The sequence below is a fragment of the Mastigoproctus giganteus genome, chromosome 6 (genome assembly GCF_048544385.1).
Source record: "Mastigoproctus giganteus isolate SK-2022 chromosome 6, ASM4854438v1, whole genome shotgun sequence".
NCBI lineage: Eukaryota > Metazoa > Arthropoda > Arachnida > Uropygi > Thelyphonidae > Mastigoproctus > Mastigoproctus giganteus.
This window is the reverse complement of record NC_143580.1, coordinates 36,789,182-36,804,132: the sequence shown is the minus strand read 5'-3', so window position 1 is coordinate 36,804,132 and position 14,951 is coordinate 36,789,182. Positions and strand designations below refer to the sequence as shown.

Here is a 14,951-nt window from a genome sequence, read left to right as displayed (position 1 = left end):
GATTTATTGGATTACTTTCTACAGCAGCATGTTAGAGGCAACAAGACTGAGTAGTACTCTTGATCTGATTTTTAATTCTCATGCATTAAGAATCTGTAGATAAAAGAACTACCAGATGGCAATAATCATGGCATACTGATTTGGGATTTACTTAAAGATGTAACTACCATCAAGGGTAAAGGAAAGGGTTTTTGCTTTTGGAGGTTAGGCAAGCAAAGGCAGATTACAAGAAATCTTTGCCAAAGGAGATGCAATGAAATCAGCAAAGACTTGTTTACTTATGTAAACACTATATGGAAGGGAATGAATCAAATTGGGCCACTTGATATTGAGAGTTCAATTGTTGATGATCCTACTTAGGTTGATGACAAACTTGAATGAGTATTTTGCATCTACATTTACACATGATTAATTCTTTAAGAAAGTGGATGCCAGAAGTTTAAACTATAAACAGGGAGCTAAATGTGCAAAAGAGTAATTACAGATCTGTTTGTTTAACTTCTGTTTTAGGCAAAATAATGGAGTCACTAGTTAAAGAAGTAATGCAGGATTATCTAGACAAGGGCGAAATTATACTTCAGACACAGCATGGGTTTGTTAAGGGAAAAATCTTGTCTGACCAATCTGATTGGATACTACAATGTGGTCACAGAGGAACTGGATGCAAAAAATAATTTTTGTCATATACTTGGATTTCAGGAAAGCTTTTGGTACTGTTGAACATTAAAGATTCCACTACAAATGGGAGAAATATGGCATTATGGGAAAGTTACTGCTATTATTAAGGGGATGTGAGTGGTAGAAGAGAGAATGGTAATCAATGGACACTGCTCTCTGTGGACTAATGTTATTAGTGGTGTCCTTGGGGTTCAGTTTTTAGCCCATCATTTCTTTCTGTATTTATCAATAATATTGATGAAGGCATATCAAGCTTAATGTCCAAGTTTGCAGATGATACAAAAGGTTGTGGCAGGGTGGTTAATGGCAGTACTGATGGTATGCTACAGCAAAAGCATCTAGAAAAGTTAGGCAGATGGTTTAAGAAATGACAATTGAAGGGTAACATTCACAAATGCAAAGTACTGCATATGTGTAGCAATAATCCCAGAGTCAATGTTCTCCACAGGGCCTATCAAATGGTTGTACCGCTCGATGAATTTAACTGACTGCCTGGTTAAAATTTAAGTCATTCTCGCAGTACTGTATGATACTGCTCACTGATCTTGATCAATATTAATTCAAATATACTACGCAATCAAGGTCAATGCCACAGGAGCATATAATCTTAAATTATGCAATTAATTTTTGTTCTGGATTGCAAATAACAGAAAATTTTATAATATGCTAAGTGTTACACTTCCCCATCTGGCTGGCAAAATTTTCTGGGGTGAACACTGCAGAGTAACGTACCAACTGTGTGGTACTACACTCAGTGTAGTGGGAAATGAAACAGACCTAGGATAATTGTGCAGTCAGATATGAAGCTACCAGGACAGCTCATGGGGTTTTGTCAATGATATACAAAATTTTTTTCTAGCAGGGAGGTGATAACCCATTGTATAAGACAATAGTCAGATCTTCAGTACTGCATACAAGTCTGGAGGCCTCAGTTTAGAAAGCATGATAGAGCTAATGGAATGAGTACAGAGAAGGGCAACGAAATTAGTGAGTGGAACAAAGGGATGCTCTTACCAAGAAAGGCTTCAGTTCTGAAAACTGCAGCATCTGGAAACTAGGCACCTGCAAGGTGGTCTCTGAGTGAGGTGTTTCAGGCATAATGGATTAAGCAAGCTCAATGCTTGATGGGATTCTTCTTCTTGTTCAGCCTAAGCATATGAGGGGACACAAATTTAAATTAAGAAAGGACAGATGCAGAAAAGACATACATAAGTTTGCCTTTAGCCAGCAAGTGGTTGATTGCTGGTACAAATTTCCATCTGTTGTTGCAGTGGTTGATAGATGAAAGAATTCAAGAAACAACCTGACAAACTATTGGAGGGAATGGATAGGTGAATTTATTTTTTTTGGCCAATGCTGTATAAGCTTTCTTTCTTGCATCATTACCACAGCTAATGCTAATGCAATTCTCAGCAGGGTAGCTTCTCCACGAGATGGTGGACATAAAGCAATGAATATTTAAGCTAGGATATATCCTCAATTAACCCAACAAGGGGCCTTGATGCAGAAAGCAGAAACTACCCACTATTATAATTGTGGTTATGGCTGGAGGTCATTATCCAATCACAGAAGTCTGCAATGCACTGATCTGCAACAGGCAGGGAGGAGGGGAGTACACAGCACACACTAAAAACCAGTTGATATTGCCCAGGTAGGTCTATTAAGGATTCTTATGTCAATTTTCTGTAAAATTGTGCTGAATTTTAAATTATTCCAGATTCTAAAGTGCTGGATATTTCAAATTTTACTACAAACAGCAACACATATACCTCAGTACAATACAGCCACTCCCCAACTTACGCAAGGGTTGCGTTCTGCAGAACTCTACGTAAGTTAGTATTTCCCTCATGCTTGTACAGCACTCGCAACTGTGCTTGCTGAATTGATTGAATCAAAAAAGAAATGTTCGACGAACATGTAAATAGAATTTTTGTATTTATTCAATTTTCTATCTCATGCACAGGAAAAATTACAAAAGCGTGCAATTTAAAAAATTTCAAAATTTTAAAATTAAAAAAATATTAATAAAAAAATAAAATAATAAGACAGGCATAACATCAGTAAGTTTTACCTCTCGAGCATCGTTGCCAGAATCAAATGTCTTCAGTTAATAAGTATGCCGCTGCAGAGATTTAGAAGAGGTCGGGAGCTCAACCTTACGAAAGAACATTAATGGATGACTGAACAGTGGCTTTTTTCTTTTCATTGTAGATTTTTTTTGTAGCAAGCATTTCATTCACCCCTCTTAACTTTTAAGAATCGTTCGCTGTCAGGATCTATCTGATCAAATCTCGCCATTGCCGATGTACAGTAATTTCACAAAATGCCATTGCCACCTCTCTAGTGATGAAGCGTCTCCTCATTTGATTCATCTTGAGCTTTGTCAGCATTTTCTTCTTTCGCTATCACTGCCTGCAAGTCAATAAGTTCTTCATTAGGTAATTCCTTCTCTTCTTCCTCTATTAACTCCTCCACGCAGTGCTTTTTTTGTGATGGTACGCAACAGTATGGCGTACCGGCACCTTTATTAACAGCGACGTGTGACATTTGAATGCAATGCACTTCGAAATTTGTAATATTCCGTAAATTTTTTTTTTACCTGTTTATCTACCATTCAAATAAGTTTAAAATTATTTAACTACATTTACAATTTTCACTGTCTATTGTTAAGATATTTTCTATATAAAACTGTATAACCATTTTTATGATTCTAAATTGCTCAGTCAGACCTCTGTTTAATTATTTTGAATTCTCCTTGGAAGTTACATTTAAAACAGTTTCCGTTGAGCAAGAAAATTTTCATATAGCGAACGGATTAGGAGAGAATTAACTCGGTACGCACTGTTCGCATTTCTGGCCGTCAGGCAATTAGTGCTGTTGGGCGAATTAAAAGAGCTAAAGGGATTACCATTCTATAATTTAGTGGTACCCGGTAAAACCTATCTGACCACCTGTCCAGCGTACCTCTGTACGTCGGACAGGTGATCGGATAGCTACAAATCGCACTGGTCAACAGTGAGCAGATCAAGGTGTATTCCCAATGGGCTCTGGCCCACCTTCTACTGCAGTGGTGTCCAACCTTTTCCCATACAGGTGCCATATTCAAAAAAAATTCAAAGTTAGATTTCTTTAGTGTGTTACATTTTCCATATCCTGTTGCATGTAAAAGTAAAATCGAAAATATTCAAAAATTTTATTAAGTACAATACACAATTACTTTTACTGAGAATTTTTTTCATAATTAACAAAATTTAAAATGCTGTTTTAGTTCACTTTCCTCACGGACTGTAGGTTGGACTCACCTTCGTGAATCAACTGTAAGCGCCCCGTTCGAGAATTAGGAGGGAGTAATTTCTTCTATAATAATCACCTGTTGTTTCGCGGAAGTGCATTATCCACATTTTTCCTATCTCTGTTTACATGGCACAGTACCTGAATATCGGAATGACAGTGACATTTCAGACAGTTTCAAAAAAAAAAAAAGAAAAAATTCAAATTTAAGAACTAGTAACAATACCGATGACAAGAGAAGGAAAACGAGGACAACGAAGGTATTAAACCTTCTAAACATGAATTGTTGGCATGTGGTGAAAATGAAGTTAGAAAATTGTCAATTAGGTTACAGTTAAATGCAATTCGTGGATTTTGGGGGTACCTAATTGAAAAGATGGTTTCGGAAGAATTGAAGAATTTGATGGACACTGAGTATGATACCAATTTCATCGAGTGAACGTGAACGAGGATTTTCACATATGAATCTGATTGTCAGCTCAACCAGAGCTTCGTTGATGACAAAAACACTTTCTTCACTACTGTTTCTTAAAATTGTAGTCCCACCGCTGACCCTTTTCTATCCAGCAAAATGTTGATTCATGGCTGCTTCAGAAAAAAAGTCATTCAGCAAGAGACACACAAAGAGGAAGAAAAGAAGTCGGCATAGGGTGTTGTCAGATGGAACTTAATAAAAATTTGGAATATTCTACAAAAACTTTATTATAAAATTATTTTTACTTATTATTTTTAGGGGCTATAGTTTAACAATGGACCCTTAAAATGTCACTCGGTTGTCCGTCAGTCTGGCACATCATTGTATCTCTGGAACCACTCAACCTATTGATTAGAAATTTTGCATGGGTTTGCACATCAAGTGGGCCAACATAACGGCATATTGATCATTGTTGACAATAATTTGTCTGAGAAATGGAGGGGGGTTAAAATGTGGGGGGATAAAAATGTTTTCGACAACCTATGGCTACACCGTTGGAAAGAGCTCAACGAGTATGTTTAAAATATAATTTTAAAATATTCTTAAAATTAAAAATTGCGGCATCAGAAGGGAAAATGTAATTTTCGTTTCCTCCCTCTATTTCCGTCGCTAAAGGAGCTAAAAATTTAAAAATCACATTAACTATGCGTTATTTGATGCTTATCAAGGGAAGACTATTCCAATTGAAATCTATCATTTATTTTTGTGTTAAAATTAGTTCAAAATCTTTTTTTTTGTTGCACTTCAATTTATTGAACTTCAATAGTGTGCTGCTTTTTTTACTAGGTAACTCTCCTTTTAGTGATAAAAAGGTTGCTAAATAGTTAGTTAATAATTCTATAAAGGTCATTTATAAATTTTGCGACAAGAAGTATTTTTTAAAAATTTTCAAAGCTGGGGTTGTCCCGGCAAGGAGGTACTCAGAGAGCCAGTGTTGAAGAGGCGGTGGTGGGGAGGCACCTGCGTAGAGTCTTGCAGGGCCCTCACCTGTCTTCTCCCACCCTTGGTATTCACAACAACTCGAAAGATTCAAATAGACAATGTTTTTGTTATTTCCTAAGTTTTAGGCCAAGCCAGGGTACTAGAAACTTTTTTCAGTTACCATAAAGCTCTCTATTTGAGATACTACACTAACGACAATTCGTGTCATCCAGAGTGCCCAGCACTCAGTATGACATGAATTGTTGACTGATTTATTTACTTATTTTATTCACATTTTACTTATTTTTCTATATATACTTAAATAATAAATTTATACTTAATAAACTATGTTAATATACTAAATTTGTTGTTCTTATTCCAAAAACATTACTACGAAAGTAACCATCAGGAAAAAAAATTTTTTTAGAGTACTTGTCATATCCTTTTAATTTTCAATTTTTCCTGATAGCAAAGAATGACTACCGGCACCTATTTTTTTTTTTTTTTTTTTTTACAAAAAAAAAAGCACTGCCTCCACGACTTGAGCATCAACCACCAACTGAAGTAGCTCTGCAACCTCTTCATATGATTCATCTTTTTCAAATCCTTCACAGACTTTTACGTGTTGTGGGCATATTTTCTTTCATATACCATTGAAACAACTTTTAGTAATTTCTGCCCAGGCCTTATTAATGTTTAAGATGGCATGGTAAATATTGTAAAATTCCCAAAACTCCCTTAATGTAAAATTTTTCTCATCGTCTACTGCAGACATATGCTTGAGCAAATGTTGTGCTTAAAATAGTATGCTTTTAAATTCAAAATAATACCCTGATCCATAGTTGGTTGAGTGAAGTCGTGTTTGGTGGTAGAAATATGACTCTCATGTTTGAATTGAAATCATTTACATGTGTAAGATATTGAGGAGCATTATCTAATAGAAGTAAAATCTTGAAAGGAACATTGTTGCCTTTACAATATTTTTCAACCTTGGAAATGAAGCAGCATTTAAACCAATCCTCAAAGAGGGATATTGTTATCCATGCTCTCTGGTTCGATCGGAAAAAGCATGGAAAGGGTGGCTTTATTGATGCCCTTAAATGCACAAAGATTTCCAGAATGATACACAAGCAGCAGTTTTAATCTGTAATCTCCCGCTGCATTAGCCCCGCTTGGCCCTATCTTTTGAAGCCTTGAAACCCGGCATCGCCTTTTCCTCTTTGGCAATGTATTTCAATCCGGCATTTTTTTCCAATAAAGAGCAGTCTCATCAACGTTAAAAATTTGCTGCGTTGAATAGCTGCCTTCATCAATAATTTTTTCCAACACATCACAATTTCTCTGCAGCTGCAGAATTGGCACTGGCGACTTCACTGCATGCTTTAACATTGTTGAAATCAGTGCGATGCTTGAACCTATTAAACCACCCGTTGTTTGCCACGAACTTGACTTGGGGGTCGCCATACTTATCCTTAATATCTTCATAAATACTTCTTACTTTTGCTTGAATGGTCATTAGACTTAGGGGCACTCGCTTCTGAATCCGATTTTCCATCCACATTATTAATAGCTGTTCCATCTTTGATATAGCACCTGAACGCTGTTTGTGATCACTGTTGATCTTAAGTGCATTGATCCTTTGACATGTTCTTTTATACACGCACTCTCCTTTAAAATAGTATTCACTGTTGAAGCAGCGAGACCTAATTCCCTTGCAATAGATGACAAACTTTGTCCTACTTTGTACTTTTTAATCATTTTCATTTCTAATCAATTTTGTTTCGTTTCCTGACACTACCACCACTTGCACTTTCCCTTGGTCGCTTTCGCTTCATCATTGTAATATTTAATAGGAATGAAGAGAAGTTACTGAAAATTTGTTTTTTTATATGATTGAAGATTTCACCATAATACCGTAACGTAAAACCAACAGAATTCCAATTAACGGTATTATTGCAAATGCAATAAGATACAGTTTATAATAGATTGAGCTAACAGAAAAGCCCAATTAACCAGAAAGTGCAAATTATTTTTATTGTTTTATGGTAGTGACCCCCAGAAATGTGTTTTAGAAAAATATCACAAAGGCATTCAAAAATTGATTCTTATAATGGAACATATAATAATGATGAAAGTGGAGTGCAATTTCCATTATAAAAATGACCTTTTAGAAAGACAAGTAGCTTAGTAATATAGTGAAACTTCAAGGACTTGGAACAAATTACAAAAAAAACAAAAAAAAAACCACAATGTGTCATTGGGTTTGCATTACGATATTTTCACAATACAGTACCTCCATTTAACCTTACAGATGCAAAATACGTTTCCATATTTGTTTTCAGTTTGCACCGGAATTTGCATAAGTCGAGTATTATGCAAGCCGGGGTTCCTGTACAGTTAACTTTTTTTATTATTATTATTTTTTTTTATGTACTTTGTTACTTCTCTCTAGATTTTAATAATAATTGATATATAACAAGCATTTCACCTTTCTGCTGTGATTAATATAAGAAAATAGTAATAATTCATGATTTATATATTAAGTAAACTGATAACAAACAACAGCCTCCTCAAAATGCAATAAGTTTCATATGCATGAATTGAGAAATTTATTTTCTGTGCTTTGGCCATATTGTCCATTCATTCCTTCAACCAGCACTCAGCAACAAACATAATATCCAGTTCTTCAGCTATAATATGCAGTGTATGGACAGCCTACATGATATGAAGAAAATAAATAATTATTACCATATTTCTATTTGTCCAACTTTAATGAAATTTGGGATACTGGATAAATCTACCTAAAAAGACTAAATATAAAATTTTGCGAAAATCTGTTCACTGGGAGTTTAGTTGGATTTGTACTGAGAGACATGCTAAAGACAATAGGTAAAAAGGTAAAGTGCAGCCATTATCAACCCACTGCAGGATGGAAGCCTCCTCAACAATTCATGCTGAGGGAAATGGACCATAATCTGCCACGCTGGTCCATTGCGGGTTGGCAGATCAACCGTATTCAACAGTCAGGGGCTTGGAACCCAGGTCTACTCAAAGAGCGTGTGCTACTGCACCCTGCTCATGACCACTCAGCTACGGAGGCCATAGGTACTCTACACTTATGCGAACATGTTTAAAAAATGCTCCCAATCTACAATACGGCAAAATCTCAGGGTGGCAAAGGTCTGAAATATAAGCATAGAAACAGGTTAACCACACTTATTTCAGTAATGTAAATTTTGGAGAGAAAATTCTATGCTTCCAACTGAAACAGCTAAAACCAATTTAGAATTTAAAAAAAAACCTTCGCAGAGAATGCTTCCAGTCTCTGAATCCCAAACATTTTCAAACAGGCAGATAGAGATCTCACAGCACTGCCACAGATACTATTCCATAAAAAAAAATTAATACAATGATTCTATATACCAACATATTTCACACCATTCATTTCTTCTGCTTAATATAAACTAATGTAAAATTTTATAATAAATGACAGAACATTTAAAAGAAACTTTACCCATAAATCAGCTTTCAAATTTTGTACACACACACACACACACTTGGAAGCAACCAATGGTTACTGAGAGCAAAAATCAAAATTGATTGCAAGAAAGGAAAGAAATTGGTCAAGTCAATTAAAGTGAAGAAGAAGATTGACACTAACCAACTATTGAAAAACATCAAAACTTTGAACTAGAACTGTCCAATCAATCATTTTCATGTGCTGCAAGACCTTCCTGACAGATATTTCAACCAATAATGACAAAGTCTTGCACTGTAAAACAATAAAAACCAACTAGAATATCAAAAGAAACAAATGCCACGATGAAAAAGAGACAAGAAATGATTTTGTCTACATAAAATGTTACTTACTCCTTGAAATTTCTAGATTCTGGTGAAAATTTATTTCCAGGTGCCACTATTATTTAGTTATATAGTTTTATATTTATACAGGCAGTTCCCGCTTTACAAATTCCCGTATTTGAGGTTTTTTTTTTTTTTCAAGTATCAACAAAATTGAAAATATGAACATTAATTGCAAAAAATTAATGTTAAACATTCATAAATACTACATTTCAAACCAAGCGCATAGCTACACAATACAGTGTACCCCACGTTATGATATTAATCCGTTACCATTGTATCATGAAAATATCGTAATGTGAACCCAATAACACATTGTTTTTTTTGATAATTTGTTCCATGACCTCAGAAGTTGAAAATTTCAACTTCTGAGGTGAGGTTTTTTTTTTTTTTTTTTTTTAAGAGCATTAGCAACTAAGGCCATATTGCTCCGGGATATGCGGTGGTCATTCCCTGACTTTTCCTCATCCTCCATATTTGGTGATAACGGGCTCGAACCCCGGTCTAATCAAGAAGCGTGTGCTACGCACTGCTGCTCCTGCCCACCTGGCTATGGAGGTGCCTGAGGTGAGGTTATATAACTCTCGAAGAGGTCATTTTTATAGTGTAAATTGTATTAGTTACCAATTCAAATTATTAAAATGCACTACACTTTCATCGTTATCATATGTTCTGTTATAAGAACCAATTTTGAACAGCTTTGTGATATTTTCTAAAGCACATTTCTGGAGGTCACGGCCATAAAATAATAAAAACAACTTGCACTTTCCAGTTTATTGGGCTTTTCTGTTACTGCAAGCAATTATAAATGGGTAGTAAACTCGGTGTTATTGCATTTGAGAAGATACGATAGCTGCAATTATGGTTTTTTACATTATGGTGAAACATGTTTCCCCTTTACTGAAATCTTCAATCATATAAAAAGCTTAAATTAATTTTCAGAATCTTCTCTTCATTCCTTCCCCCCCCCTAAACTTGTTACTCTGCACAAATTGTGCTAGTTGCAATTTGTGAGTTTTGTTAAAAAATGCTTATGCATGCTATTGAAATTTATAAAGAAAAGAGAAGATTATCTTGGAAATAAATGCCTCTGAAGAAGACAACTCCTTGTGCAACAAACGAATGCCAAGCCGATAATGAGTGATCAACGGGTGTGCATTTAGTCGACGATGACGATGAAGAATAAACATTTTTTAACATTTGTTAAGTCATAAATAATTTCTCTATTATTATAATTTGCTTGATTTTGCAGGCTACATTTATTTGTTTGGATAAATCAATCGTTGTTTAAACAAACTAATAGCTAACTAATTTCACTATTGATAACGTAACCCCTATTTTTAACACTATATCTATGGGAAATAAATTCCTGCTTTACGAGTGTGCACTAGGAGCGAATTAACTTGTTAAGTTGGGAAGTTGGGAACTACATGTATTTCGTTTTACTTTGCTTTTACCGCAAACTTGTTTAGAACTTTGCCTATGTATAATTTCATTGGTCAAAATTCTTTTTTTTTTTTTTTCAGTTATTATTAATCTACATTGCTATATTTCTAATGTCTCTATATATTCAAGTCACTGCTTTCATATCTCCTTACTTTAAGGAGATATAAAAGGCTAAAAAAGCTATATCTCTAGAAATTTCAGTTATTATTTTGCATCTTTATTGTGTCAACTGTAAATTTCACAAGGCATTTTCTAAAAAATCCCCCCTTTAATTCTAGTAATTTTACATCCTCCATTAATTTGGGAAATAAAAATTTTATTTTCATTTATGCTTTTTACCCATCAGCTTGTGGTTTACATCAAAAATGAAGACACAGCGTTGCTATTTTGCTTCCAACTCCAGCCATTGGCACCTAATAAGAGGGTGATTTTCTAAAATGTGTGGCACCATCCTCATTTGATCAATTTTTATATAATTATATATTTTTATTATGGATATTTTATTAGTTATCTATTATCTTCACTCACTTTCTTTAACTTAATAATGTGGTAAACTAATAACATAAAAATAATGAGGTAAACTAATAACCAAATTTCAAACAGAGCAGATGATACAAAACAACTATTCTTAATGATATCGAATAGTGCTTATACATCTGTATCCATATGTTTGCATGTCTCGTTATACACTATAGTGAATCGCTAGATCTATATATTTGCCAAAAAAAATAAGTAATGTTTTTAAACAGAAAAAATTATTTTCTTAACCATATATAAAAGTAAATTTGTAAAGCATCTGTAATATATGCATATACCTCCTCCTTAGAAATTCCAGAATGTTTTCTTCTTGTCCACTCTGCATAATAAAGACATGTTCCTGTATTACTGAAAATGTAGAGATTGTAGATAGTCATCCTGAAGGGAAGTAAATCATATTTAGTTACATTTCCAACTGAAAAGAATTTGCTGCAGAGAATAACAATATCTGAGCTATACAGTGTACAATGATTTTATCTTATCATAACATATGAAGAAATCCATTATTACATAATGTTGAAACAAATACAATAATATTTCATTATTTAAGTATTACCTAAACTGGAATGGTAAAATTAGAAATTTTAGATTAAAAATCATTCTAACAAAAAAATTCATAAAATGAGATAAACATCAATAACCCAATTTCTGTATTGGGCATTCATTATTTCTTTGCTCCAGGAGCAAACCCATTAATGGATAAGCTTCTGAAGTAAAAGTAACAAATAACCAAATATCTTTTATATTTCAGTTTTCTTTTATCTTATGATCATTATCAATGCAATAAAAAATAAAATATAATTTAATCATATTTATTTAGTATATGTTGTTGTTATTTGGTTTTTAGGAGCATTAGCAACTAAAGCCATATTGCTCCGGGGATATGCGGTGATCATTCCCTGACCTTTCCGCATCCTCCATATTTCGTGGCTCACGGGCTCGAACCCCGGTCTAATCAAGAAGTGTGCTACACACTGCTACTCCTGCCCACCTTGCTACGAAGACACCTTATTTTGTATAAGACTGTATAATAAGTAAACATATATGCATAATTATAAAAATAGATAAATGTGATAAAATTGGATATTACTTACATTGAAAAGAAACCATTTCTTTTCAACATAAAACAATAGCTTAATATGCGTAGGAATACTGACACATTTACAGTAGAGTTTTGATAATCCTAACTAATTGGGACCAGAGGAAGTTCAGACTTCCAATTTGTTTGGATTTTTGAACTTATGAAATATACTGTTCTGGAGACTAAAAAAGGTTTAGTAAGTTTAGAAATAAAAACACTAAGTTGTACTTAGGTATTTTTATTCATAGGTAACAAAATAAATGGAACTTTCAGCCACAACACCACATGTATAGGCCTTTGGCAAAAATAATTGCAATACTTAGTATCCACATCATTGATTAGATACTATGATGTGGTCACAAAAGAACTGGATGCAAAAAATAATTTTGATATCATATATTCGGATTTCAGGAAAGCTTTCGATACTGTTGCACATGGAAGCCTACTGTACAAATTGGAGCAGTATGGTATTGAGGGCAAGCTGGTACAATGGATAAAAGGATGGTTGAGTGGGAGAAGACAGAGTGATGGTCAATGGGTATTGCTCTACATGGACTACTTTTATTAGTGGTGTCGCGCAAGGTTCGGTGTTGTGCCCGTTGTTATTTTGTATATTTATCAATGATATTGATGAAGGTATATCAAGCTTAATGTCAAAGTTTGCAGATGATAAAAAGGTTTGCAGGGTTGTTAATAACAGTAATGACAGTATGCTGCTGCAACAGGATCAGGAAAAATTGGGTAGATGGGCTCAGAAGTGGCAACTGAAGTTTGACATTAACACTGACAAATTCAAAGTACTGCATATGGGTAGCAGTAACCCCAGAGTAATGTATCAACTTGGTGGTGTTACACTCTGGGTAGTGGAGAATGAAAGAGACCTTGGGGTAATTGGTAATTGTGCAGTTAGATATGAAGTTTTCTGAGCAGTGCAGACAGGCTGGTAGAGTAGGTCATGGGGTTTTGTCAATGATATACAAGAATTTTGCAAGAAGGGATAAGGAGGTGATTATTCCCTTGTATAAGGCAATGGGCAGGCCACACCTTGAGTACTGCATACAGGTCTGGAAGCCTCATTTTAGGAAGGATGTAGAGTTGCTAGAACAAGTACAGAGAAGGGCAATAACACTGGTGAAGGGAACAATGGGGTGCTCTTATGAAGAAAGGCTTACGTTCTGCAAATTGCAGCTCCTGGAAACCAGGCAGCTATGAGGCGATCTGATTGAGGTGTATAAGGCCTTGAATGGATTGAGCAGGCTTAATGCTGATGGGATTCTTCCTCTTGCTCAGATTATGAATCTGAGGGGGCATAGATTCAAACTGAGGAAAGACAGTTGTAGAAAAGATGTGCAGAAGTTTGCCTTTAGTCAGCAGGTAGTTGATTGCTGGAATCAACTTCCATCTGTTGTTGTGGAAGTTGATAGCTTAAATAAATTCAAGGCAGAACTAGACAAACATTTGGAATGACTGGATCAGTGAAATGGGAAGGGGGTTGTGGTTTTTTTTTTTTTTTTTGGCTGATGCTGTATAAGCTTGCTTTCTTGCATCATGTGCCTCTACTAATGCTAATTTTTTGCTGCATTAGCATTTGATGCAAGAAAGCAAGCTTATGCAGCATCAGCAAAAAAAAAAAAAACCACTCCCATTTCACCCCTCTGTTCGTTTGAAATACCTGTCCAGCTGAGCCTTAAACTTATTTAGGCTATCAACTTCCACAACAAGGGATGGAAGTCTGTTCCACCAACCAACTACCCGCTGGCTAAAGGCAAATTTCCACACATCTATCCTACATCTGTCTTTCCTCAATTTTAATTTATGCCCTCTCAGGTGATTATTCTGAGCAAGAGGAAGAATTCCATCAGCATTGAGCATGCTCAAACCATTCAAGGCTTTATACACCTCTATCAGATCACCTCGCTGGTGCCTAGTCTCCAGACACTATAATTCGCAAAAATTAAGCCTTTCTTCGTAAGAGCACCTCTTTGTTCCATTCACTAATCTTGTAGCCCTTCACTGTACTTTTTCCAGAAGCTCTACATCATTCTTGAAATGAGGCCTCCAGACCTGTATACAGTATTCAAGGTGTGGCCTGACCATTGCCTTATACAAGGGAATAATCACCTCCTTATCCCCTGCTAGAAAAATTCCTGTATATCATCGACAAGACACCATGAGCTATTCTTACAGCATGTCTGCACTGTCAGTGTAGTACCACAGAGTTGATATGGTGCTCTGGGGTTACTATTTCCCACATGTAGTACTTTACATTTGTCAATGTTAAACTTCATTTGCCACCTCTCAGCCCATCTGCTCAACCTTTCCAGATCCTGTTGCAGCAACATAGCGTCAGTAGTGCCCTTAACAACCCTGCCAACCTTTGTATCGTCTGCAAACTTGTACATTAAGCTTGATATATCATCATCAATATCATTTATAAATACAGAAAACAACAATGGACCCAACACTGAACCCTGAGGGGCTCCACTAATAATGATGAGCAGTGTCCATTGATTACCACTCTCTCTTCTTCCCCCCCAACCATCCCTTTGTCCATAGCAGCAATTTGCCTCCAATGCCACACTGCTCCAATTTGTGCAGTAGTCTTCCATGTGCAACAGTATCAAAAGCCTTTCTAAGATCCAAATATATAATATCAAAGTT

At 35.3% G+C, this 14,951-nt stretch overlaps 1 protein-coding gene across 4 annotated transcripts in view; it reads right to left on the bottom strand.

Annotated features, from left to right (window-relative positions):
* The window catches only part of Bet5 (blocked early in transport 5), a 68,253-nt gene that overhangs the window by 25,848 nt on the left and 27,454 nt on the right, over positions 1 to 14,951 (bottom strand). For all 4 annotated transcript variants that reach the window (XM_090375074.1, XM_090375076.1, XM_090375077.1 and 1 more), the window contains exon 2: positions 11,488 to 11,587. In XM_090375074.1, coding sequence (XP_090231200.1) covers positions 11,488 to 11,587 — 100 coding nt within the window. The remainder of the gene's footprint in view (positions 1 to 11,487; positions 11,588 to 14,951) is intronic.